The following is a 27271-nucleotide window of genomic DNA, read 5'->3' on the forward strand; positions in this document are numbered from 1 at the left end:
TGATGCTGTGTTGCATACATAACCCCCTTCATATTTATTCATAATGCGTATACAGACAGATGGTGCCCTATCCTAAGTGGCAGTTTTAATATCAGATGGTATTAAGAATACCAAAAGGACATGGGTGGCAGAGACAATCAAATATTCATTATGACCATAGAAGGGCAGATGTACGTCCAGGTATCGTAGCGGTCTATTTCGTTGCCTAACATGGGGATTTGAACCGGCAATCCCTGTGTTACCTCCGGCTTGGTCAGGCGTCCCCACAGACACAATTGACCATGTCTGCAGGTGGGAAGCTGGATGTGGGTATGTGTCTTGGTCACTGCACTAGCGCCTCCTCTGGCCGGTCGGGGTGCCTGTTCAGGGGGGAGGAGGAACTGGGGAGAATAGCGTAAGCCTCCTATCCGCTATGTCCCCCTGACGAAACTCCTTGCTGTCAGGTGAAAAGAAGCGGCTGGCAACTCCACATGTATCGGAGGAGGCATGTGGTAGTCTGCAGCCCTCCCTGGCTCGGGAGAGGGGGTGGAGCAGGGACTGGGACGGCTCGGAAGAGTGGGGGAGTTTGCTGGGTACAATTGAAGAGAAATAGGGGGAAACATCTAAAAAAAAAGAAAAGAAGGGCAGATGTACGCACGTCAGAGAGCGCAGCACAAACAGCGACTTGGCAAGTCCACAGAAAGCCCATGCAGTGCTTTTCCTTTTACATTGGCTGTACCAAACCTGCAGCTGATCATGTAATCAGCGCATGTCACCGCCCTCTACCCATAATTTGCAGGGCCCAGTTTAAAAAACAATGGCACGGACCTCCCTTTATCCATCATGGAACCGGCAACTCTCAGAAAAAGAACACAAAAATTTAACGATGATGAAATAGATATACTTGTCTATGAGGTATCATCAAACCTAGAGATACTACAGGGGCATAATTCTACCTCCACCCAAAGAAAATTCGGTTTGGGAGGCTATATGCCATAGGAGCTACACGTGGGGAAGTGGAAGAAGTAAAACAAAAAAGATGGCAAGACATCAAGAGGAGAACAAAGAAAAAGGTTGCTTTTAACATGGCAAAACCTGTGGAGCCATGGAGGACTCCACAATGAAGAGAAGTAACACCTTTGGAAGAGACTATACAGAAAACACTGGTTACTGAACAGTAGAAGACATGGAGGGCATAGACACGGCTCAGCCCTCTCTACAAGATGGTCTTATCAGCCTGTTAAGAGAAGTCGTGAAATACCTTCTGGGTTTTGTGAGCTTCCCTTTTTATTTATACACACTCACAAAAGGCAACTAATGTTGCTAAAAAGTAACTGTATGATCTTATTGTTCATTGCTATGCTCAAGACTTCTTATTCGCTTTATTTTACTCATATTAAAAGTAACCAGTGATGCAGTAGTTATCATTGGTGCTGTTGGCGTTTAATTTTTAATGCTTAAACTTTTTTAACTTATGCTACCTGTATTACACCTGCTTTTAAGAGGTGAAGAGATTTCACAGCAAAACAGACGTACGCTTTCCCCTGCAGATTTCATCTATAAAATTGAATACATAATCAGTTTCTTCTTGCGCATCTCCTCCCATGTATTCACGTGAAACGCCCACTTTTCCCTCGACCATTCCATGAACGTATATGTACGAGTAGCAAAGGCGCAACTTTTCATTCTGTGCTCCTGCGTCAGGCAAAAGGTGGTTTTAGCCGTGTAGTCTGTTTGTACATACCATGCCATGTTTGTAGGCACACTCTGTGACAAAATTACAGCTAAAACAGGTACTAACATGTTCGTACATCTGCCCCAGAGTGTCAAGACCTATTTGGAGTGCTGCAGATTAATGCCTCTTTAAAGTTTTTCAACTTGGAGAACCTGATAAAAAAATAATAATAATAATTTGTGTGTTGCCCTTTCCTATGTGGCCTTTAAATTCCTTTTTTTTTCTCCCAAGAAGACAGGGCTTGAAATGTCAAGACCTAATGATACACCAAGGAGATCCACTGGACATGAATGATGTGTTCAAAAGCAAGAGAAATAAAGCAGCGTTCAAGTGACGCACTGTTTTCATTTACCTGCATGTCATTATTTTATGTTTCTCATTTCCCCTGTTGGAATTTATCCAGTGCAGGCCATGCACAATCTAGTGTCAAAGGTATTGTCATTTTTTTCCATTCGCTTTTGCAAACAAGCAATCTGATTCACTGGTGCACTGAACATTTGGAAGAATGTCAATCACAAAAAGGCAGTACTTACTTTACTCTTACATTTAAACCAATGTGGGAGGGGAGAGTCTGGGACCAGACTCAAAAAATAAATAAAAGTCAAACTGAGAAGGTTCATCATGATAGTTTTTAACATTAAATTTAATGGTTTTCCAAGAGTCACATAGTATACTGTAAGTAGCAATTTTAATAAAGTCCATAATACAATAGATTGGAAGAGCATAAACAATGTCTGACTTTGTGATGCATGGGCTAATTTAAGACCATTAAAGTATAAAGCCATTCTACTGATCCACACCAGAACCATATATAAAGAAATTATTGTCTTTCTAAATAATTAATACAATGATCATAACTTTTGACTTCACTTGCTATGGCACATAGTGTGCTTGAAATGCTACATCTTTGAATAAAGCTCCAAACTTTGGTCACTATTAATGTTCACTTTCTTTCTTTCTTATTTCTCTTCTGTTTATATTCTATAACAAAATCAAATGTGTCGGAACTTTGCCGTCAGCTACCTATTCAGCTAACAGAGAATAGCTAATTATATTCCTGACTTTTTAGCTGTTTGAAAAAAATAAAAAGAGTCACCCCTGCCCCCTTAAACTGGGGGGGATAGTGGTAGTGTTCCTGAAAAATTAAAAGGAAAAAAAATAGATGATGTAATATATGGTGCGTAGGCTTGCCACCGGCCTCCTGGCTTTGACCCCTCCTTAAGGAATTGTGCACACTGGTTCTCTACTGCACAGCAATGTACTGTGAGCTCAGGTGGGTCTTCAAATGTTCATTGAATGTAAAGAGAAAATGTAATAGTAAATTGTATATTGCACCATATGAACTCCAATAAAATGTTATAAAATTGGCTTTTGGCCATGATGCCCCGAAACACTTCCATTTTGCTCCTGTTTTTGTCACTTTGTATTTTGCTCAAATCTTTTGTAGACTGTTGCATATTTTATTTCACATTCTGAAGCATCCTCTGTCAATGTCAAGAGCACAATCACATGTGTATATATATATATATATATATATATACACTACCGTTCAAAAGTTTGGGATCACCCAAACAATTTCGTGTTTTCCATGAAAAGTCACACTTATTCACCACCATATGTTGTGAAATGAATAGAAAATAGAGTCAAGACATTGACAAGGTTAGAAATAATGATTTGTATTTGAAATAAGATTTTTTTTACATCAAACTTTGCTTTCGTCAAAGAATCCTCCATTTGCAGCAATTACAGCATTGCAGACCTTTGGCATTCTAGCTGTTAATTTGTTGAGGTAATCTGGAGAAATTGCACCCCACGCTTCCAGAAGCAGCTCCCACAAGTTGGATTGGTTGGATGGGCACTTCTTTGAGCAGATTGAGTTTCTGGAGCATCACATTTGTGGGGTCAATTAAACGCTCAAAATGGCCAGAAAAAGAGAACTTTCATCTGAAACTCGACAGTCTATTCTTGTTCTTAGAAATGAAGGCTATTCCATGCGAGAAATTGCTAAGAAATTGAAGATTTCCTACACCGGTGTGTACTACTCCCTTCAGAGGACAGCACAAACAGGCTCTAACCAGAGTAGAAAAAGAAGTGGGAGGCCGCGTTGCACAACTGAGCAAGAAGATAAGTACATTAGAGTCTCTAGTTTGAGAAACAGACGCCTCACAGGTCCCCAACTGGCATCTTCATTAAATAGTACCTGTTAGAGCCTGTTTGTGCTGTCCTCTGAAGGGAGTAGTACACACCGGTGTAGGAAATCTTCAATTTCTTAGCAATTTCTCGCATGGAATAGCCTTCATTTCTAAGAACAAGAATAGACTGTCGAGTTTCAGATGAAAGTTCTCTTTTTCTGGCCATTTTGAGCGTTTAATTGACCCCACAAATGTGATGCTCCAGAAACTCAATCTGCTCAAAGAAGTGCCCATCCAACCAATCCAACTTGTGGGAGCTGCTTCTGGAAGCGTGGGGTGCAATTTCTCCAGATTACCTCAACAAATTAACAGCTAGAATGCCAAAGGTCTGCAATGCTGTAATTGCTGCAAATGGAGGATTCTTTGACGAAAGCAAAGTTTGATGTAAAAAAAATCTTATTTCAAATACAAATCATTATTTCTAACCTTGTCAATGTCTTGACTCTATTTTCTATTCATTTCACAACATATGGTGGTGAATAAGTGTGACTTTTCATGGAAAACACAAAATTGTTTGGGTGATCCCAAACTTTTGAACGGTAGTGTATATATATATATATATATATATATATATATTTACACAAGAGTAATAAATTCTAATTGTATTAACTAACATTTGAGTTGAGGAATGTTACTTATGGCATTAATACATATTTTCCATCCATCCATCCATTATCTGAACCGCTTATCCTGCTCTCAGGGTCGCGGGGATGCTGGAGCCTATTCCAGCAGTCACTGGGCTGCAAGCAGGGATACATATTTTCACAAATCTAAATATGATTTGAGCATCAGATTGTCTCTGTAAGATCAAAACACGTCAAACGTCCAGGTATAAGGATAATTCCAGAAAAAAAACTTTGAATACTTCCCAAAGGCTCAAGCATATGTGGAATTTTGCAAATACTGATCTGAAAGACATGATAACTTCCAAATGGCTTATACATCCACACATCACTATTAATAAAAATTGATTTAATGCTGCACTTTCTGTTTCTCAGTTTCCTCAAAACAGACCCCTTATCTGCAAACCTACTACTACTACTACTTTTGGCTGCTCCCGTTAGGGGTCGCCACAGCGGATCATCCGTTTCCATTTCTTCCTGTCTTCTGCGTCTTCCTCTGTCACACCAGCCACCTGCATGTCTTCCCTCACCACATCCATAAACCTCCTCTTTGGCCTTCCTCTTCTCCTGTTCCCTGGCAGCTCCATATTCAGCATCCTTCTCCCAATATACTCAGCATCTCTCCTCCACACATGTCCAAGCCATCTCAATCTTGCCTCTCTTGCTTTGTCTCCAAACCGTCCAACCTGAGCGGTCCCTCTAATATAATCGTTCCTAATCCTGTCCTTCTTCGTTACTCCCAGTGAAAATCTTAGCATCTTCAACTCTGCCACCTCCAGCTCCGCCTCCAGTCTTTTCGTCAGTGCCACTGTCTCCAAACCATATAACATAGCTGGTCTCACAACCATCTTGTAAACTTTCCCTTTAACTCTTGCTGATACCCTTCTGTCGCAAATCACTCCTGACACACTTCTCCACCCACTCCAACCTGCCTGCACTCTCTTTTTCACCTCTCTACTGCACTCCCCGTTACTTTGGACAGTTGACCCCAAGTATTTAAACTCAAATGCCTTTGTCACCTCCACTCCTTGCATCCTGACCATTCCACTGTCCTCTCTCTCATTCACGCATAGGTATTCCGTCTTGCTCCTACTGACTTTCATTCCTCTTCTCTCCAGTGCATACCTCCACCTCTCCAGGCTCTCCTCAACCTGCACCCTACTCTCGCTACAGATCACAATGTCATCCGCGAACATCATCGTCCATGGAGACTCCTGCCTGATCTTGTCCGTCAACCTGTCCATCACCATTGCAAACAAGAAAGGGCTAAGAGCCCTTATCTGCAAACCTATATAGAAGTTTTCCACTTATGTAGCTTCCTACTGGGAAATATGCCTATCCACTGACCGGATTTTTTGCCACAAACATTAATGTAGAATGTAGTGTGCAGGAAGTCACTAATGACTGCTAGTCAGTTTTGGCTTGAGGCAATGCTGTTGCAATGGCTTGACATAGGAGCTATAATGGAAAAGTAATGCTTACTTATAAAGTAATAATTATCCTTATCAGAGAAACACACACACACACACACACACACACACACACACATTTGTACTTGCATTTTTGCGAGGACCCTTCTTTGACTACATTCATTCCCTAGCCCTTAACCCTTCCCTTCACCATCAGAACTAATTCTAACCCTGACACTAATTTTAACCTAATCCCAATTCTAACCCTAACCCTACACCCAAATTCTAACCCTAAAACATAACTCAAAGACTGGCCGAAATGTACTCCGCAAAAATGTCCTCATACTGATGGTTAAAAACTCAAACTAATCGGTGAATCAACATTTCCCTCCAGATGTTTTTTTCCCAGAATGCATTCAGTGAATTCCGATTTTGTCTGTACAGCAAGTTGGGTACGTACTCTCTTTAATTAATTTCTCACTCACTAAGACTAACAATAATTATTAGTAGAGGGCTATTCAAGGGACATTGTGCGTGTCAGCAGATCTGCCAACATCTAAATGACAGCAGCTTAAGTAATGCGGCAAAAGAGTATAACTGTGACTGTGTGTGCGTATGTATGCATGTTAGTGTGTGTTTGTAGTGACAATCTATCTATTTCAAAATGTTAGACATTCTTAAATGATGAAATAAAAATAGCACGTCTTTTCTATATTAGAATATTGGCTTACAATTGTAGAGATAGACGTATGCTAACATACTGTCGTTCTGTTTTTCACTGGGCTTAATTTAGAAACAATGCCTCTGTGTGAAGCCACTTTGAGCTTTATTTAATAATATTTTGCTTATGTTTTCTTTTTCACTTCACAGGCACAGTGAACATAAAGCCAGAACAATTAAATCAACCACTGACACCTCTCAGACCCACATTTCAAGGGGAAGAAAAATAATGGCCACTAATGATCAAGTGCTTTGTTTGTGTTTATTTACAGTACTGACTAAACAATGGCTACTATATTTCTGATGTAATAAATAAATAAATTATCAAATCTGCAAATACACTGCAGCACGGTGGCACAGTGGTTAGCGTGGTCGCCTCACAGCAAGAAGGTCCTGGGTTTGAGCCCTGGGATAGTCCAACCTTTGTGGGTCATCCTGGGTCGTCCTCTGTGTGGAGTTTACATGTTCTCCCCATGTCAATGTGGGTTTCCTCCAGGGGCTCCAGTTTCCTCCCACAGTCCAAAGACTTGTAAGTCAGGTGAAATGGCCGTACTAAATTGTCCCTAAGAATGAAGGTGTGTGTGTGTGTGTGTGTGTGTGTGTGTTTGTGTGTGTGTGGGCCCTGTGATGGCCTGGCAGCTTGTCCAGGGTGTCTTCCTGCCTGCCACCCAATGACTGCTGGAATAGGCTCCAGCATCCTTGCGACCCTGACATCAGGGTAAGTGGCTAAGATAATGGATGGATGGATGGATCTGCACATTATCTTTTGTCTTGAACTTGGTCTCGGTTACTTTTGGTCCCGGTCTTGTCTTGGTCTTAACTATCAATTTTCTACACATAGCCCAGTGGGCAGGCTTGGTGAGTAACGCAATACAGTAATGGACGTTATGTAATCAAGATACGAAAAGAAAAATTGCAACTGTATTCCAATAGTTACAGAAAAAAATGTGTACTCAGATGTCCGTTACAATTTCTAAAAATGGGGATTATTTTTCAGGATTAATTTTGAAAATAATATAAAATAAATGTTTTTCCCACATTGCTATGCAAATGCCACCATGGGCTATGTGTTGCAAATTGTTGTCACTCACTCACTCATGGACAACCTGAGAGGGACCGCGCACTCATTTGTCTTTGATATATTAACTATCGACATTTCAAAATTCCTCGCCTAATTAAAATGGAAGGAGTCTCTGTCTTTCTGTCCATCCGTCCTTCGATTTTCTCAGCAATCATTCATCTGATCGACTTCACACTTGGAGGGTGTGCCCGTGGGTCTGCTCGAGCTTGTTTATATTACCACCTGTCCCTTAAAATATGGAATCGTCCAGTATTTTAGAAGGAAATGAGACATTCCTTACTGAACCAATATGGAGTGTGATTTGTCATGTATTCCCAAAACCGGAGATGGGAGAAATACACAGGCAGTGCCTCCGTATTCCTCCCTTCTCCGTCACCTGACAATCATGATTGTTTACCAAAACAGTTTCCCCGGGGTACCAGGGGCACATGACCTAAGTCCTAAAATTGTACATTTAATATTAAATCAAATGATATAATTTTGTTAAGAAACAAAAAAGAGAGCATTGTACATTTGTACAATGGCATTGTTATGTTCATTCAATTTGTTTGCTGTGTTGCTGTTAGGGCTCGGTCTGTTGACCAACCTGGCAACCAGCAATGAGAGCGGGGGAAGGGCGCGTCTGAAACACCTGCAGCCTATCTACTCGTTAACCACTCTAGTATAAGTTTGTTTGCTTTCCAGAACTCGTCGCGAGTTCGTCCTGAACAGTCCCGTGAGTAAATTCTTCGTCTCGAGTTTTGTGACATTTCTGTGTCTCCCGGTGGAGTACAGATTGTAGTATTCTCCGTGTTTTTGCTTGCTTGACTATTCCCTTGTGTCAGTTCTCCTTGAGAGCTTGTTCGGAGAAGAACTCTCTTTGTGTTTTCCCCATTGGATTTTCCCATCGTGATTTTCTAGTTGAGATCAAGTTTTTGATATTCTAATTTCTCCTCTCTCACTGTGGATCTTATTACTCGGTTGGACTTCTACCTTAAAGGAGCAGTTTGTGTTTTTTCCCCTTTCGGACTTTAAAGGAGCAGTTTGTGTTTTTTCCCTTTCGGACTTTAAAGGAGCAGTTTACGTTTTTTTCCCTTTCGGACTTTAAAGGAGCAGTTTACGTTTTTTCCCTTTCGGACTTTAAAGGAGCAGTTTACGTTTTTTCCTTTTCGGATTAAGGGGGCAGTTTACGTTTTCCCATTTTTAAGAAGCTATTCTCAAGTTCCGCCTGAAGCGCCTTCCCCTTCTGTCCAGGCCCGGCCGGCTCTCCTCTACGAGTCCTGCCAGGTTGGTGCTTTACTTTGTCTTGTGTTGTCGCTATTGGGTTCGTTCTACAAACCATAACAGTACGAACTCGCCTTCACTATGAACCCAGACAACCCAGACGCCAATCCTGTCCAGGCTGCTCTCTATAAGCAGATTCAGCTTCTAGCCTCCCACGGCCAGCAACTACAAGAGGCCGCTGTTGCCATGCAGGGCCTCCGGGCTCAGGTGCAACCCCTCCAGGCTTCGGTGGATTCTCTTTCGGCCCAGCAAGCGGCGCTCGCGAGCCAACAAGAGGAGGTTCTTAAGCAGTTGCAAACTCTCACAGCGGCTATCACCATCCAGCCAGCTGTCCCACCAGTTCCGGCCGCCCCTCCTCCAGCAGTGCCCGCAGCCGTTGCCTTAGACAATCCTACCGTTTATGTTTCGGATTTCCGGGAGCCCAGTATCTCCAATCCCAAGCCTTTTGATGGCAACTTTGAGACCTGTGCCACGTTCATCATGCAGTGTGAGCTTGTCTTCGCCCACCATTCCAGGGGGTTCACCACAGATGCTGCAAAAGTTGCTTACGTGACTAACCTGCTGACTGGCCGCGCTGCTCAGTGGGCCACTGCTTCCTGGTCCATGGGGGCCAGTTTCTGCTCTTCCTACGATGACTTTGTGGCTGAGCTTCGGAAGGTATTCCATCATCCAGTGTACGGTCAGGATCCGGGTGTCCGATTGAGCAGGATCCAGCAGGGCAGTGGCAGTGTCACTGACTACTCAGTCGAGTTCAGGCTGGCTGCGGCTGAGAGTGGCTGGAACGACCAGTCACTTCGGGTAACCTTCCGTAGGGGCCTCAGCGATGCCGTCAAGGATCAGCTAGCCACCCGGGAGGATCCTACCTCTCTCGACGACCTTATCAGCCTTGCCATCCGCATCGACGGACGTCTCCGCGAGAGAAGGCGCGAGCGAGGTCTACGGGGAACCGTTTCTACCTCTCAGCCATCCAGAGCTTCCGAAGGGGGCTCTTCTTCGTCGCACTCCACTTCCCCTGTGGCAAGCCTCTCCTCCTCCCAGACAGTGACAGAGGAGGAACCTATGCAGCTCGGGCGTACACGACTGACTCCCGCTGAACGTGAGGCCCGGTTCAAGGCAGGTGTCTGTCTTTACTGCGGTCTTAAGGGACACCGGATCAGCGAGTGTCCTACGCGGCCAAAAGATTAGGCTCACTGGGACCCCGGGAGATCCTAGTGAGCCGTCTTTCCTGTTCCCGCCATCCTGCTCCGGCTAACCATCTTGTGAGCGTTACCCTGGCTTGGGCAGACCAGCGGCTCACTGTAGGCGCACTCATCGATTCGGGAGCTGATGGGTGTTTCTTGGACTCTACGTTTGCTGCTCAAGCTAACATTCCATGTGAGGAATTGGAGAGGCCAATAGAGGCCTTTGCTCTGGATGAGCGCCGCCTGGCCAGTGTTACCCGACAGTCCTGTCCCGTGTCTCTCACTATTGCTGGAAACCATGTGGAGAGCCTTCAGTTCTTCGTCATCCAGTCTCCCTTAGTTCCTGTGATCTTGGGGCGTCCCTGGTTGGCTCAGCATGAGCCACACATTGCTTGGTCGTCTGGTAACATTTTGGAGTGGAGCTCCTCCTGTCACGCCCGGTGTCTTCAGGCCGCACCTGGTCCAGCAGTCCAGACTGTTCCGATTGCCCCTCCTCCCGATCTTTCCTCTGTTCCTCCCGAGTATCATGATCTCGGGGAGGTCTTCAGCAAGACGCGGGCTCAGTCTCTCCCTCCGCATCGGCCATATGATTGTGCTATCAACCTCCGTCCTGGGGCCTCTCTCCCTAGCAGTCGTCTTTACAGCCTTTCCATCCCCGAGAAGGCTGCTATGGACGATTACATTTCAGAATCGTTGGCGGCAGGGCTCATCCGACCCTCATCCTCCCAGGTGGCAGCTGGTTTCTTTTTCGTTAAGAAGAAGGATGGTGGTCTCCGACCCTGCATTGATTATCGCCAACTCAACGACATCACCATCAAGAATAAATACCCCCTGCCTCTGATGAGCTCCACCCTCGAACCCCTGACCCAGGCGACTGTCTTCACTAAGCTGGATCTCCGGAACGCCTACCATCTCGTTCGGATCCGGAAAGGGGACGAGTGGAAGACAGCCTTTAAGACTCCCCGTGGTCATTATGAGTACCTGGTAATGCCGTTCGGCCTCACCAACGCCCCGGCGGTGTTCCAGGCACTCATGAATGACATCCTTCGCGACATGCTCGACCAATTCGTTGTCGTCTACCTTGATGACATCCTCATCTTCTCCAGGTCCCTCGAGGAGCATGTCCAGCACGTGCGGCAGGTTCTCGAACGCCTCCTTCGTAACCGGCTGTTCGTCAAGGCTGAGAAATGCCTGTTCCATTCTGAGTCAGTGGACTACTTAGGTTTTATCGTGGAGGGAGGCAAGACTCGAGCTGATCCTCGCAAGATCAAAGCGGTGGTGGAATGGCCGGATCCTAAGTCACGTAAGGAACTGCAGAGCTTCCTCGGGTTCGCGAACTTTTACAGGAGGTTCGTCCGAAACTACAGCTCTGTAGCAGAACCCCTCACCCGTCTAACCTCCCCCTCTCAGCCGTTCGTCTGGTCCCCAGCTGCTCGCTCTGCATTTCTGTCGCTCAAGGAGAGGTTCACCAGTGCCCCCGTCCTACTCCATCCCGATCCCAAGAGGCAGTTCATAGTTGAGGTGGACGCTTCGGACACCGGATTGGGGGCTGTGCTCTCCCAACGATCAGAGGCCGACCAGAAGGTTCATCCTTGCGCATTCTTCTCCCGCCGGTTCCTTCCCGCCGAGGAGAACTACGATGTTGGTAATCGGGAGCTTCTCGCTGTAGTGGCTGCACTTGAGGAATGGCGCCATTGGCTGGAGGGGGCAGAGCATCCATTTACCATCTGGACTGATCATAAGAACCTGACGTTCATCCGGGCAACCAAACGTCTCAATGGTCGGCAGGCACGGTGGGCCAGTTTCCTCAGTCGGTTCGACTTCACACTGACTTATCGTCCTGGCTCCCGCAACACCAAGGCAGATGCTCTGTCTCGTCAACACCTTAAGGAACCTGTAACGGTGGAGCCAAGTCCCGTCCTCCCTGAGACCAAGGTCGTTGGCATGGTGACCTGGGGCCTTGAAACAGTGGTCAAGCGCGCCTTGCGCTCCAGTCCAGCCCCGAGCAACGTGCCGCCTCGCCGACTGTTTGTTCCGGACTCAGTGAGGTCTCGGATCCTCAAATGGGGCCACACCAGTCAGCTCGCTTGCCACCCTGGAGTCCACCGCACTTTCACTTTCATAGCTCGACGGTTCTGGTGGCCCACTATGAGGAGGGACGTCAAGGAGTTCGTCATGGCCTGCACCATCTGTGCCCGCAGCAAGGCCTCTCACCAGGCACCGGCTGGTCTGCTGCAGCCCCTTCCTATTCCCAGTCGGCCCTGGTCCCATGTGGCGTTGGATTTTGTCTCTGGACTTCCTCCGTCTCAGGGCAACACAGTGATCCTGACGGTGGTGGATCGCTTCAGCAAGGGTGTTCACCTGGTGGCTTTGCCTAAGCTTCCTTCTGCTTCAGAAACCGCTGACCTCCTGATGAGCCACGTCTTCCGTTTGCATGGACTTCCCAAGGACATTTTGTCAGACAGAGGGCCCCAGTTTGTTTCCCGTGTGTGGCGTGCTTTCTGCAAGGGGTTGGGCGCCTCGGTCAGCCTTTCGTCGGGATATCATCCGCAGACTAACGGACAGACTGAGAGGATGAACCAGAGTGTGGAATCTGCTCTCCGTTGCGTCGCTGCCAAGAAGCCAACCTCCTGGAGTCAGTTTCTCCCCTGGGTCGAGTATGCGGTCAACTCCTTGGTCAGCTCCGCCATCGGCCTCTCGCCCTTTGAGGCATCCCTGGGTTACCAGCCGCCCGTCTTCTCTGCACAGGAGTCCGAAGTGGAGGTTCCCTCCGTGCAGACTCATCTGGACCGCTGTCGTCGTGTCTGGGAGATCACCAGGGCTGCGCTGCTCCGTGCTACGGAACGTGCCAGACGAGGAGCTAACCGTCGCCGATCCACAGCACCAGCTTACCAACCCGGACAGAGAGTCTGGCTGTCGACCAAGGATCTCCCCCTTCAGTCCTCTGCCAAGAAGCTGAATCCCCGGTTCGTTGGACCCTTCGAGATCCAGGAGGTACCCAGTCCTGCAGTTGTGCGTCTTAAGCTCCCGGCCTCCATGAAGACCCATCCGGTTTTTCATGTGTCCCGAGTAAAGCCTGTCTCCGAGAGCCCCCTTATGCCTCCGGCCCCAGCTCCGCCTCCCCCTGAGATTGTGGATGGGCATCCACAGTGGAAGGTCCGTCGGCTGATGGACGTCCGACGCAGGGGACGGGGGTTCCAGTATTTGGTTGACTGGGAGGGCTATGGGGTGGAGGAACGAAGCTGGGTATCCCGCCAGCTCATCATGGACCCTGGTCTGCTCGCTGAGTTCTATCGCCGTCACCCTGACAAGCCTGGCAGGTCGCCTGGTGGCTCCCGTAGAGGGGGGGGTACTGTTAGGGCTCGGTCTGTTGACCAACCTGGCAACCAGCAATGAGAGCGGGGGAAGGGCGCGTCTGAAACACCTGCAGCCTATCTACTCGTTAACCACTCTAGTATAAGTTTGTTTGCTTTCCAGAACTCGTCGCGAGTTCGTCCTGAACAGTCCCGTGAGTAAATTCTTCGTCTCGAGTTTTGTGACATTTCTGTGTCTCCCGGTGGAGTACAGATTGTAGTATTCTCCGTGTTTTTGCTTGCTTGACTATTCCCTTGTGTCAGTTCTCCTTGAGAGCTTGTTCGGAGAAGAACTCTCTTTGTGTTTTCCCCATTGGATTTTCCCATCGTGATTTTCTAGTTGAGATCAAGTTTTTGATATTCTAATTTCTCCTCTCTCACTGTGGATCTTATTACTCGGTTGGACTTCTACCTTAAAGGAGCAGTTTGTGTTTTTCCCCCTTTCGGACTTTAAAGGAGCAGTTTGTGTTTTTTCCCTTTCGGACTTTAAAGGAGCAGTTTACGTTTTTTTCCCTTTCGGACTTTAAAGGAGCAGTTTACGTTTTTTCCCTTTCGGACTTTAAAGGAGCAGTTTACGTTTTTTCCTTTTCGGATTAAGGGGGCAGTTTACGTTTTCCCATTTTTAAGAAGCTATTCTCAAGTTCCGCCTGAAGCGCCTTCCCCTTCTGTCCAGGCCCGGCCGGCTCTCCTCTACGAGTCCTGCTAGGTTGGTGCTTTACTTTGTCTTGTGTTGTCGCTATTGGGTTCGTTCTACAAACCATAACAGTTGCTTTTGTTTGCCAATAAAGCCCTTAACTGAAAGGTTACATAGGCTACATGTCTGTTTTGTAGAGACATATTACTCTGACAGGTCTGCTTACTGTAGGCAGGTGTCTAGCCTACTGTACATTTCCCTTACATGAACCTTTCAAGCCTGGCACATTCTGAACTAACACCATACTGTGTGTGAATCCATAGAATCAGGGAAATTATTTAATACAAATAAACAAACAAAGTTTCAACTATTATTATTAAACTATTAAATCATTATTATAATTGTAATTATTAAGAATTATTATTATTATTAACTATTAAAATAAAACAGCATTGTCTGTTTGCTTTTTTGCTACATGTTTTGATGCTGAAAAGCTTGGTGTCCAGTTTATAACTGCATATACACATACACACACAAACTCCCTCTGCATACAGACACTATTTTGAAGCATTACTAACGCAACTCCGAAAAAGTCCTAATAGTATCAAATATTTTTAATTTATAATAATGGGGAATAAAATAGTCCTGTGTTTTTCACTGGGCTAAATGTAGAACCAATGCTTCTGTGTAAAGCTGACAAATGACACACTCAGCAGGAGGGGGGGGGGGGTGCTAGGGGTGGTAGAGACATACTGCTATGAGGGGTTGCCAACTGACAAGAACCCTTGGCAGAAAGATGCACACATGACAACTATGACAACAACCACAGATGCAAGACCTGGATAACTGCAAAAAAAAAAAAAAAACCCTCCACCACCACTGCCAAAAAAAAAAAATACCATGCATGCACACCCAGACACAAACACACGTCATGACCAAAGGCTAATGTCCTTCACAAGAGTTTCCTTGGCATCAGCTGGGGAATTAAGTCAACAACTTTTAAGATAGACTGATTATATTAATAAATACAGTCACAACTGTATGTCACAACTCACAACTGATGAGCCAAAACATTATGACCACCTGCCTATATGCTGTTAGTCCTCCGTGTACCGCCAAATCACTACCAACACACCGAAGCATGGACTCTACAAGACCCCTGAAGGTGTCTTGTGGTATTTGGCACCAAAACATTAGCAGCAGATTCTTCAAGTCCTGTAAGTTGCGAGGTGGAGCTGCCATGGATCGGACCTGTCGGTCCAGCACATCGCACAGATGCTCAATCGGATTGAGATCTGGAGAATTTGGAGGCCAGGGCAACACCCTGAAGACTTCATAACATTCCTCAAACCATTCCCGAACAATGTGTGCAGTGTGGCAGGGCACATTCTCCAGCTGAAAGAGGCCACTGCCATCAGGGAATGCCACTGCCATGAAGGGGTGTGCCTGGTCTGCAATGATGTTTACATAGGTGGCACGCATCAAATTGATGTCTACATGAATGGCCGGACACAGGGTTTCCCAGCAGAATATTGCCCAGAACATTACACTCCCTCCACCGGCTTGTTGTCTTCCCACAGTGCATCCTGTTGCCATCAATTCCCCAGGTAAACAGTGCACACGTACATGGCCATTGATGTGATCTAAAAGAAAACGGGACTCATCGGACCAAGGACCCTTCTTCCACTAGTCCAAGCTCCTGTTTCGATGCTCACTTGTCCATTGTAGGTGCTTTCGATGGTGGACAGTGGTCATCTTGCGTACTCTGACCAGTTTACAGCTACACAGCCCCATACACGGCAGGGTGCGATGCACTGCGTGTTGTGACACATTCCTCACAAAACCATCATTACAATTTTCTATGACTTGTGCCACAGTAGATCTTCTGTCGGTTCAGACAAGACAGGATAGTCTTTGTTGCCCTCGCGCATCGATGAACCATAGGCGTGCAACATCCTGTCACCAGTTTGTGGTTTGTCCCTCAGACTACTGTCAGTAGGTACACCACACTGCTGACCGAGAGCACCCCACAAGCCTTGCCATTTCAGAGATGCACTGACAAGTCATGTGGCCCTAACAATCTGGCCCTTGTCAAAGTCGCTCAGGTTTTCATTCCTGCCCATTTCTCCTGCATCCAACATGTTGACTATGAGAACTGATTGTTTGCATACCATCTAATCTACCTGACCTGTGCCCTTGGTTGGAGATGATCAACATTATTCAGTTCAACTGGGATTGGCCGTAATGTTTTGGCTCATCAGTTATTGCACACATGTGCATACACATAAACACACTATTTTCAAAGATATAGAAAAAAACCTCTCAGTAACTCTCTTACCTGTATGAACCACACACGCACGCACGCACGCACGCACGCAAACACACACACACACACACACACACACACACACACACACACACACACACACACACACACATCACTAATCATTCAGATGACCATGGAAGGTGACCATGGAAACAGCTTGTGTTCCCTTGGCAACAGAGGATAGCTATGTGACGACCAGCCTGTCTCCCGTGGCGACAGATCAACTCCCATGCACCGGGGCTTTCTGCTGTGGCCGTGTCAGCTTTTGATTATAGAGGTGATACACACAGACATGCATAGACGCAAACACAATATAGTCAAGGTACCCATACCCAGTCAACTAAATACAAAGACAGAAACACACATAATTATCTGCAATGTATGTGAACACTCATGAAACACAGAAGATAACACGATATATATATATATATATATATATTATATATATATACACACAATACTACTATATTGGCGGTTGCTAGGGGTGAATATATAACACAGTGAAGCATAGATAAATAGATATTTTTCATGTTATAGCATGTCAGGTTTCCAATTCGAGAAACCCATAAACATCCAAAGTCTAATTCTGAAAACTGACTTTGAAAATAAACATGTCGTCTCTGTATGTAGATACATGGATGCTCCTGTACAGTAGCCACACCAGTATTTTGAAAGGCACAGATAATATGCATGATTGTACGTCACATGGGGAGTTCGGTAGAGCTTGGCAGCTTATCCAGTCTTAATGACTTCAACTGCGATAATGAAACATTAATGTTTCCCAAAATACAACCCCAATCAGGACGTCTAGTGAGTGACAGCCCTGGATCAACCTTGCACTTTCTCTTTCAAATATGTCTGCATACTTTTGCATAATTGTAACACTGGTCGACTCACTTACAGTATCTCTAAATCACTGTCAGCTGCCTACATTTGTCTCCCTCTCCACCTATTCTTTATTTCACTAGATCGCTCTGTCTGTCTGAGGCGTTCTTATTTTACTAGATGTCTTGCACCCATATCCGTGTGACTCACTCTTTTGGGCCCTTGTGGAAATCTCTGCCTCTCTCAACATTTAATTTCCTTGTAATCTATGTTGCTGCATCTCTCCACATTGTGTGTGTGTGTGTGTGTGTGTGTGTTCCCTCATCTTTTCCTTTGATGCTTGTTACCCTCACTATAGTGCCCTGTAGAAAACCTTCCTTGACCCCAAAAGTCACTTTAATTTAACTCTTAATAAAATCTTGTTTTATAGTCATTTGGTAGAGCATTTTCTAAGAAATGAGAAACAAAAAAAGAAAAAGAAAAAAGAAATTAGATATGGTTATATGCGTCTTGCAGCAAGATGCTGATTTTAACATGCAACACACGATCCGGGATATGTGTGAGAACCTATGAAGTGAAAATGAAATATTCATGAAGGTGTTTCTCCATCATCCCAGGAAAAAAAAAAAAAATCCCACTTTCAGGTGTGTGTGTGTGTGTGTGTGTGTGTATATGTGCTGTCTGTGTGTGTGTTTACACGTGTGTCCATGCACAAGTCAATTTCTTGTGTGCCTGGAAACCACTTGGGCCAGTGATGAATGCAACTGTGGCCCTAAATAGATCTAAAGTGAAGCCTCCGTTGCAGTGGGAAGACAATGGGCCAATTTGCAAGGCAGAGATTTAGTTTAGTTTAGCTTCCAAATGATTCATTTTCAAAGGAGACACCAAATGTTTTGGGATTATTGATTGTACATGCTGCTTCTGTACAGATGTGTCCTCTACGATAAGATTATTTAGCAAAAGCAAGGTCTGCCATAAATCCTGACTTTTAGCCACTTTTCTATTTGCCTAACTTTGAACACAATATAATCTAATTAGGAGTCGTTTAATCAGCATGGCCATTAAATCATGAAGAAAGAACGAGTCCAAACCAGACTGTTGGCAACGCTTACCCGTGTGGCGTTTTCAAAAGACGATTATATGTTTTGTCCAGGTTGTCTCAGGGTAAAGTATCATTTCTCTCTTTCTCTTTCATTTTCCTTTTCTTTCTTGCTTTCTATTTTTTGATCTGAGTCCATGGTGGGAAAAGACATGAGATCAGAGCTCTGAGTTACATGTCACTCTCCAATAAACGCTTCCAACACATTTACAAGTTTCTATGACTATTTTATGACATGTAGTGCACTTTCTTATGGTTTATCTTGTGCATTTTTTTCTCCTTTTTTCTCCCCAATTGTATCCGGCGAATTACCCCACACTTCCGAGCCGTCCCGGTTGCTGCTCCACCCCCTCTGCCGATCTGGAGAGGGCTACAGACTACCATATGCCTCCTCCGATACATGTGGAGTCGCCAGCCGCTTCTTTTCACCTGACAGTGAGGAGTTTCACCAGGGAAACAGCACGTGGGAGGATCACACTATTCCCCCCAGTTCCCCCTTCTCCCCAAACAGGCGCCCCAACTGAGCAGAGAAGGCGCTAGTGCAGCGACCAGGATACATACCCACATCCAGCTTCCCACCCGCAGGCATGGCCAATTCTGTCTGTAGGGATGCTCGACCAAGCCGAAGGTAACACAGGGATTCAAACCTTCGATCCCCGTGTTGGTAGGCAACAGAATAGATTGCTACACTACCCAGGCATCCCTTATCTTGTGCATTTTTGTATATGTGCTTGGGCAGTCTGACAGGATGTGGAAGCAGGGCAGGCTAAGCTAACTGCTAGCCCATGCAGACCGGCAGTTCCGATAACACCAAGGGTGGTCTGGCGGCGGCCTCGCCTAGACTTGACTGTGTTTTTAGTGTTGTTGTGTGGAGTGCGAGGAGGTGTGTCAAAGGTGTCTGGCTGGGAGAGCTAGCATTGGATCGACTGAGGGAGCCTGGTCCGCTTCGTCCTGTATGCCCAAAGACCACAGCCCTGACCGGAGGTGCGCCCAAAGAGGAAACACGAGGGCGGTCTGACAGTACGTGGAAGTGGGGCAGGCTAAGCTTTCTGCTAGACCATGCAGACCAGCAGTTCCGACAGTCATCCTGGCTGGCGTTCACTCTCCTGGACAGTGTTTTTTTTTTTTAGATATATGTGTTAGTTTGGATATATGTGTTCTTGTAGTTTTTGGATATGTGTTGCTGTCTTTGTGTTGCCCTGCTGTGGGCTGGGCGAAATTATGTTTCGTTTCATTTCATGTGCGCAAGTGCATGAAATTAAATGAGAAAGTGTTTCTGATTCAGATTCTGATTCTGATGTGTTGATTTTCCTTAAATTACCACTTGTTTAGTACCACTGCCAGTGTTGTAGGCCAGATTAATATTACTTAAATGGTAACAGCTACCATGTCTACCAGCATGCAAGTTGCAGTGAACAGCAAAAAAAAAAAAAAAAACTTTTTTGGGGCATGTAGAAATTTATGGAATTTTCAGATGTCGATCGGAGACCCTATTGTATTTCAGTCTCATTCACAGCCACCAATCTGTCTTACTCACAGGCATGGAGGGAGAAATGCTTGCGGTCTGCAGGGCCTGTGGCGCCAGCGGCAGGGGGGATGGACGGGACCACGGTGGGCCCCTGGGGCTCTGCTACTGGGGGTATGTTGGGGGTGGTTGTAGCTGTGGAGCTGGAGGCCTCTCCTCCTTCCCCTAAAAGATGCTGGATAGAGTGGAGCTGGAAGCAGGGGTCGGACAGCAGGACTGACGCCGCTCGAGAAATCCTGAAAGGGGGGATAAGTGTAGAGAGAGGGACGAGGAAGAGGTAAAGGGAATTGGAGGGGAAAGAGGCAGAGGACAGAAGAGTGTAAGGGGTTCAGGTTTGTAAGGAATGAGAGCAGTGCATAATTTACCTCATGTGTAAAAACCAAGTATTTATTGCTCTTAAGAGTAACTTCTATTAATGCCAAAGAACAGCAGAGTGACAACATTTTAAACCTGTGAAGACAAGCTAAGGATAGTCAAATCAACTACTAGTCAAAAGCCAAGTTAAATTCCTTGAAAATAAAACACTTTTCAGATGTAGAAAATGAACATAGCGAATTGTTTTTTTTTTTTTTATCACTTTAGTTTTTATTGAAGTTTTTAGGTCAACACAAACATGGCATCCGTATTCAGAAGTAAACATTGAATTATCTACATTTACTTGCACACAAGCCCAACAGGGCAACTCAAAACAAACAAACAAAAAAACACACAAAAAAATGAACTACATGAGCTTCCTGTGGGTCTAACTTTCCAGTCTTAAGTGTTGTCATGAATTATGTTGTCGCGTGTTTGCTCCTTAAACCATGTCCATTTCTTCCACTGGTCTTCCATCCGAGGTACTGTAAGTCTCAATCGATGAGTCAGTTTTTCCATTGTATGAATGTCTTCCACTATTTCCATCCATTGTCCTTGTGTGGGGGCGTCCACCTGGCACCATTTTCTTGTGATGCCTTCTTAGCCGCAATCAGCAATATCTTAACCAAACATCTATCACTTGGCCCTATATCGTCGTTTTTAAAATTACAGAAATAGAGGGTCATATAGCTCTTAGGGAAGTCATATCCAAGTACCTTTTGTATTACATCATGAACCATCTCCCAAAACATTGCTAGCTTATTACATTTCCAAAATATATGCGAGTGGTCTACATCCTCTGTTCCACATTTCCTCCAACATGACAGTTTGGTGCTGGAGTATCTATTTTTGATTTTTGGTGTAATAAAAAAACGTATCAGATTTTTCCAGGAGAATTCCCTCCATATCCGCGAACTAGTGGAGGATTGATGAACTTTCCACATATTCTGCCAGTCCTCCTCTGTAATTTCTGTGCCAAATTCTAATTCCCATTTTTCTTTTATATATGTAGTTGAGTGTTTATTAGTTGTGAGAGCTTGATATAGTACAGATATAGTCCTAGATTTTCTCCCTTTACATGCGTTGATTATAATTTGAATCACACTGTTCACCTCCATGGAGGGTCCTCTCCTGATACGTTTGTTGTAATAATCCCTTAATTGTAAATATCTGAAGAAGTCATGATTCTCCAAATCAAACTTGTCTTTCATACCCTGAAAACGCTCCATCTCCCCTTTTTCCTCTAGAGTGCACCATGCTGTGATTCCCCAGTTAACCTACAGTTTAAAAACTGTGTTATGCCTCGCTGGAGTAAAGTCTCTATCATATGCTACCCATCTCAATAACTGTATCTCATCTTGTAATTTGTTGATTTTAATCAATTTAAACCATAACTCCAGTGTAAATAATGTGACTGAATCCATGTGGGTTTTTGTTTTCTTGTATACTTCTTTATCCCCTAAAATATTCTGGATAGGGTACCCACCATATTCCCTTTCCATGACTTTCCACTTGGCCATGTAATCTTGCCTACACCAGTCAACAGCATATCTCAGCTGGGCAGCTTTGAACTATTCTTTTAGATTTGGTAAACCCATACCTCCCTTTTCCTTTGAGAGTTGGAGAGTTTCATACCTTACTCTGGGCTTCTTCCCTCCCCAAATAAATCTAGATATTGTCCTATCCCACCTATCAAATTGAGCTTGAGTCACCTCTACAGGCAACGATTGGAATAGATAAAGAAGCCTTGGTAGAATATTCATTCTAACTGTCTCAATTCTTGAGCTGAAGTCAAGTGGCAGAGTGGACCATCTATCAATATCCTTTTGCATCACATCGTTGATCTTGCTGTAATTTGCTTTATGTAATTTAGACAATTCCTTGGTAATGTAAATTCCCAAATATTTGATTTTGTTTAGATTCCAATTAAAGTAAAATTTTCCCTTGAATTCTGTGGTTGGAGTATAATTGAGAACTAGCACCTGTGTTTTTGAGATGTTAATTTTATATCCAGATAAATGACCATATAGTTCTAGTAGCTTCATTAGTTGAGGGAGTGATGTATGTGGTTGCTCAAGATAGGCTATGACATCATCAGCAAATAGCCCCACCTTGTGGACAGTGCCATTCACTGTCACTCCATTAATTCCTTCATTTTGGCGAATGGCCTCCGCTAAAGGCTCAATGAATAACGCGAACAGTGTCGGAGACAAACAGCATCCTTTTCTTGTCGACCTCTGCAAAATGAACTTGTTCGTTAAACTCCCGTTTATTTTAATCCGAGCATTAGGTTGTTGATATAATGTTTTAATACACTGTATTGACTTATTGCTGAACCCTAGTCGTTCCAATACTGCATACAAAAAATTCCAAGACACCCGATCGAATGCTTTTTCTGCATCTAAACTTACTAAAAGTGTAGCCTGTTTTCTCTTACTCGCTTGATCAACAATATGCAATGTCCTTCTGATATTATCATGCGTTTGTCTTTCTCTCATGAATCCTGTTTGATCTTAATCTATCAAATCACCTATGAATGAGTTTAACCTTTTGGAGATAATTGTCACATATATTTTATAATCTACATTTAATAATGAAATAGGTCTGTAGTTCCCACAATATTCTTTATCCTTTTCCGGTTTTGGAATGACTGATTATTGCCTCTGACCATGATGGTGGTATCTTATTATTGTGAAGTGTCCAATTGAAGGATCTCAGAAGTATCGGTGCCAGCTCTTCCCTAAACACTTTGTACCATTCTGCAGGGTATCCATCGCTGCCCGGGCTTCTATTGTCTTTCAAAGAATTTATTGCATCTATCACCTCTTCCATCTTGATGTCAGCTGTTAATTTGTCATTTTGGAGCCGTCCAATTGAGGGTAAATCTAATGAATTCAAAAAGGTATTAATTTCCGCTTCGGATGCAGGTGTGGGTTGTGAATATAACTCTTTATAATATCCCAAAAATATGTCCTCTATGCTTTCTGGTATATTCGTTAACTCATTTGAATGGGGGTCTCTGATCTTATGTATATGGCCAACTGCTTGCTGTTTGCGAATACGTTTTGCCAACAGTTTAGTTGCGCGCGGGCCTGTTTCATAATATCTTCGTTTGAGAAACAAGCTTTTTTTCTCAACTTCATCTAACAGTTCTTTATTAATGTCTGACTTAGCCGATTTGATTTGCTCCAACACCACGGGGTTTCCCGCAGTCTGGTATTCCCTCTCCATTTCTCTTAACCTGTCCGTATTCTTTCTGGATATAATTGATCTTGCCTTTTTGATCAATGCTGAATGCGCTATTAACTTTCCCCTGATGACCGCCTTCATGGCATCCCAAAATATTGTTGGGTCTACTTCCCCATTGCTGTTTTCTTCTAGATATGTCCGAATATCCGTCTTTAACATAATCTTACTCTGCTCACTATTCAGTAGACCCACATTAAACCTCCAAACCGTATTTCGCTTTCTACAATTCAAATTAATTTCTAAATATACTGGATTGTGATTTGGGTTATCCGCCGCTCCAATCCCACACTCCTTTACTCTGTAAATATCGTCTTTGCTCATAAGGAAATAGTCTATCCTTGAATGAACTTTATGTACAGCTGAGTAATGTGTATAATCTTTTTCCTGAGGGTGTAATTGTCTCCATACATCATCCATCCCCATCTCTTCCAGTGATATATTTACAAATCGAGTGACCTGTGTTTTAGTCCTTTTGATACTGGTCGTATCCATTTTGTGATTCAAAACGACATTCAAATCTCCCCCAGAAATTAAGACCCCCTCTGACTCGTTTGCTATCTCATCAAACAAAGATTTAAAAAATCTTTTATCACTTTCAGGAGGGGCGTATATATTTACCAATGTCACTGGTTTGTTCTCTAACCTCCCCTTCACTATAATATATCTCCCCTCCTTGTCTCCAATCTCCCTATCATAATCGAATTGAGTTTTGTTTGATATTAAAATTGCAACACCTCTCCTGCGCCCTTCCTTGCAGGAGCTATAATATGAATGTCTGTACCCATATTTCTTAAGTTTCCCATGCTCTATCTGTGTTAAATGGGTCTCTTGGAGGAATATGATTTGTACATCCTCCTTTTTTAGCTTAATCATAACCTTTTCCCTCTTCTTTAACATATTTAGACCATTAACATTCAGCGACATTATTTTAGTAGTGTGAACCATCTAGACATCTTGATACTCTTTTTCCATATATTCCCACAGAGCTCTAGACAAAAAAACTACAAATATAAAACACATTAATCAACAACAAAAATAACTTCCAACTAAAGGGGCCTAACCACCCCGAGTCCCCGTTGGTAGGTGAAGGGGAAATCCTTTTCAGAAAGGGCCCCACTCTAGACTTGACATTTTGCCCATCACATGGGATAAGCCTACAGCCTTGTCCAGGCATGTCCAACGTTTGGCAACCATATAGTCTACCTCTCTCCGTGGCATGTGATGAAAAAGCCTTTTGTAATGGAGCTCAACTCAGTCAGAACGATACCAATCCTACTTTCTCCGATAGGCCTGGAGCTTCTCTTTCGCTCGTTGTGCAGCTTCACGTCTTCCTTTCGCGCCTTGGACTCGTTGCCACCCTGCTCGCGTCCCAGTCGCCTCCACCTGCTCTGTGGCCATGGTTGCCATGTCATCGTCTGGTATCTCGATGTCGCAGCCTCTCGTCTTCATGTCCATCGCAGCTTCCCTGGCATTGTCGTATGTCTTCGTTCCGTTGTTCCAGTGGATCCTTATTTTGGCGAGGGGTGTCTGGAAACGAATTCCTTTACCCTTGAGCACTTTCTTAATGCCCAAATATGATTTTCTTTTCCGGACCACTTCAGCTGCGTAATCGTGATCAAAGTAAATACGTTTGTCGCCTATCTCTATCTTATTCTTTTTCCATGCTTTCTTGAGAATCATTTCTTTTATATCAAACTGTTGAAAGTTCACCACTAGTGACCTGGGGGGAGCTGTCGGAGGGGGTTTCTGAGCGAGGGCTCTGTGAGCTCTTTGTATCTGGAGATTGGTCCCTTCTTCTAAGTCAAGTTGAGTATTCAAGAGTTGTTCCACGTACTGGGTAATGGAGCCTCCCTCCGTTTCCTCTGGCACACCAAAGATTCGAATATTGTTCCTCCTTGACCTCCCTTCCAGGTCCATTATTTTTTCTTGCATCTGGCGCGTTTGGATCGACATGTCCATCAGTAGTTCTGTCGAGTCCGCCTGCCATTCCTCTAGTTCGGCTATGCGCTTCTGGGCTTCACTCGTGCGCTTTCTGCACCTGTATTTCGCCGTTGCTCTCTGCAAACTTCTGTCATCTCTTCTCGGAAGCAAGCAATCTCTTCCTTCACTTCCCTTTTCACCTCATCTTTGAGTCTGGCAAAGTCACCTCGTAGCTCTTGTTTGAATTCTTGTATCTCTTTAGCGATAGCTGCTAATCCGGCACGCAATGTCTCAGCTGTGTCCGCCGCCATTGTAGCTTCTTCTACCTCGTGTTTGCTATTACCTTGCTCCGACTGTTTCTTCGCTCCCTGTGTATCTGGTGCGTTACCCTTTTGGATTGTACGGCTACCTTTATTCGAATTACCTCCTCTTCTCATTTCTCCTTTTTTTGCGTCGAGTTTAGTGTTTTAGAGGATTTATTTTAGCCAACTTGCGAGAGGCAGAAAGTTGTGCTGCTATTCAAGTCGCCATCTTACCGGAAGTCGGTTTTGTTTTTATTTTATTGTAGAGGGTGGTTGTTGCACAGGAATTTGTACTGACACTAGCAACTAGCAGCTAAACCTGTCCTGATGTAAAAAAAAAATTGAGTAGACTGTGTGTACTCATCTTGGCTTATTCAATGACGTCACTTATTTGGTTTCATTTGAAGAAAAATAAATGTTCAAGAACAGTACAATTCTTTTCTGCATTCTTGTTTAATTTTTCAAGACATAATTTTACCTTTTTTTCAACTATTGATCACAGAAGCCAAGAAATATATATCAAACTCTAATGTAGTATATGCATGATGAAGGTGGCTTGTCTTCGAGGCTGAATTTTTACAAACCTATATTACTACTACTACTACTACTTTTGGCTGCTCCTGTTAGGGGTCCACCACAGCGGATCATCCATTTCCATCTCTCCCTGTCCTCTGCATCTTCCTCTGTCACACCAGCCACCTGCATTTCCTCCCTCACCACATCTATAAGCTATGAGTTTTACAAACTGAGTTTTACAAAGTCATACTTTTCCCAAAAAAAAAAAGAAAAAAAAGGCATACTTCTTTACATTAACATGACAGAGTAAGTAAGAGCACATTTTTAGCCTGTCTCTGCATATTAACGTTTATTAAAAAAAATTAAATAAGGGGTGTAGCTGTAGAGGACAATGATGGTGGTGTTGGTTAGGATGAAGGTTTAAGTGTTGTAGTAAAATACCTCGCCCCAGCTTCTCACATGTCTATTCAGAGACTTTAGTTGGCTAACGCTGGCATGTCGACTTTCTACTCAGAATGGTTTATTGGTTTAATGTGCTGGAATCCACATGTTCCCTACATGGAGGACATAGGTCTTAGATCTTTGATGCCCTCACATGACATGGACATGGAAATTCAGCATTTTCTGTTGAACTTACTATGACGGCAATCACTTTCCCTATCCTAGCCCATACCAATATGTTTTTAGGGTCAAAAAATGTTAAAAAAAATTACTACCCCATAAGGCAGAGTATAATTTCCTTACATTACACGCAAACAACTGTGAGACGTGGGGACAGACTTGAGATCCATGATCTGCTAACAATATTTTTGTTTTGTTTTTTAAAAAAAAAAATTCCCTCCTTTTTCTCCCCAATTGTATCCGGCCAATTACCCTACTCTTCCGAACCATCCCAGTCACTGCTCATCCCCTCTGCCAATCTAGGGAGGACTGCACACTACCACATGCCTTCTCCAGTATACATGTGGAGTCGCCAGCTGCTTCT

The 27271-nt window shown here is 44.3% G+C and overlaps 1 protein-coding gene across 1 annotated transcript in view; it reads right to left on the reverse strand.

Annotated features, from left to right (window-relative positions):
- The window catches only part of LOC130106773 (E3 ubiquitin-protein ligase RNF123), a 349957-nt gene that overhangs the window by 74981 nt on the left and 247705 nt on the right, over positions 1-27271 (reverse strand). The window contains exon 37 of the mRNA XM_056273023.1: positions 19958-20181. Coding sequence (XP_056128998.1) covers positions 19958-20181 — 224 coding nt within the window. The remainder of the gene's footprint in view (positions 1-19957; positions 20182-27271) is intronic.

This window comes from Lampris incognitus, chromosome 2 (genome assembly GCF_029633865.1).
Source record: "Lampris incognitus isolate fLamInc1 chromosome 2, fLamInc1.hap2, whole genome shotgun sequence".
In the NCBI taxonomy this organism is placed as follows: Eukaryota; Metazoa; Chordata; class Actinopteri; order Lampriformes; family Lampridae; genus Lampris; species Lampris incognitus.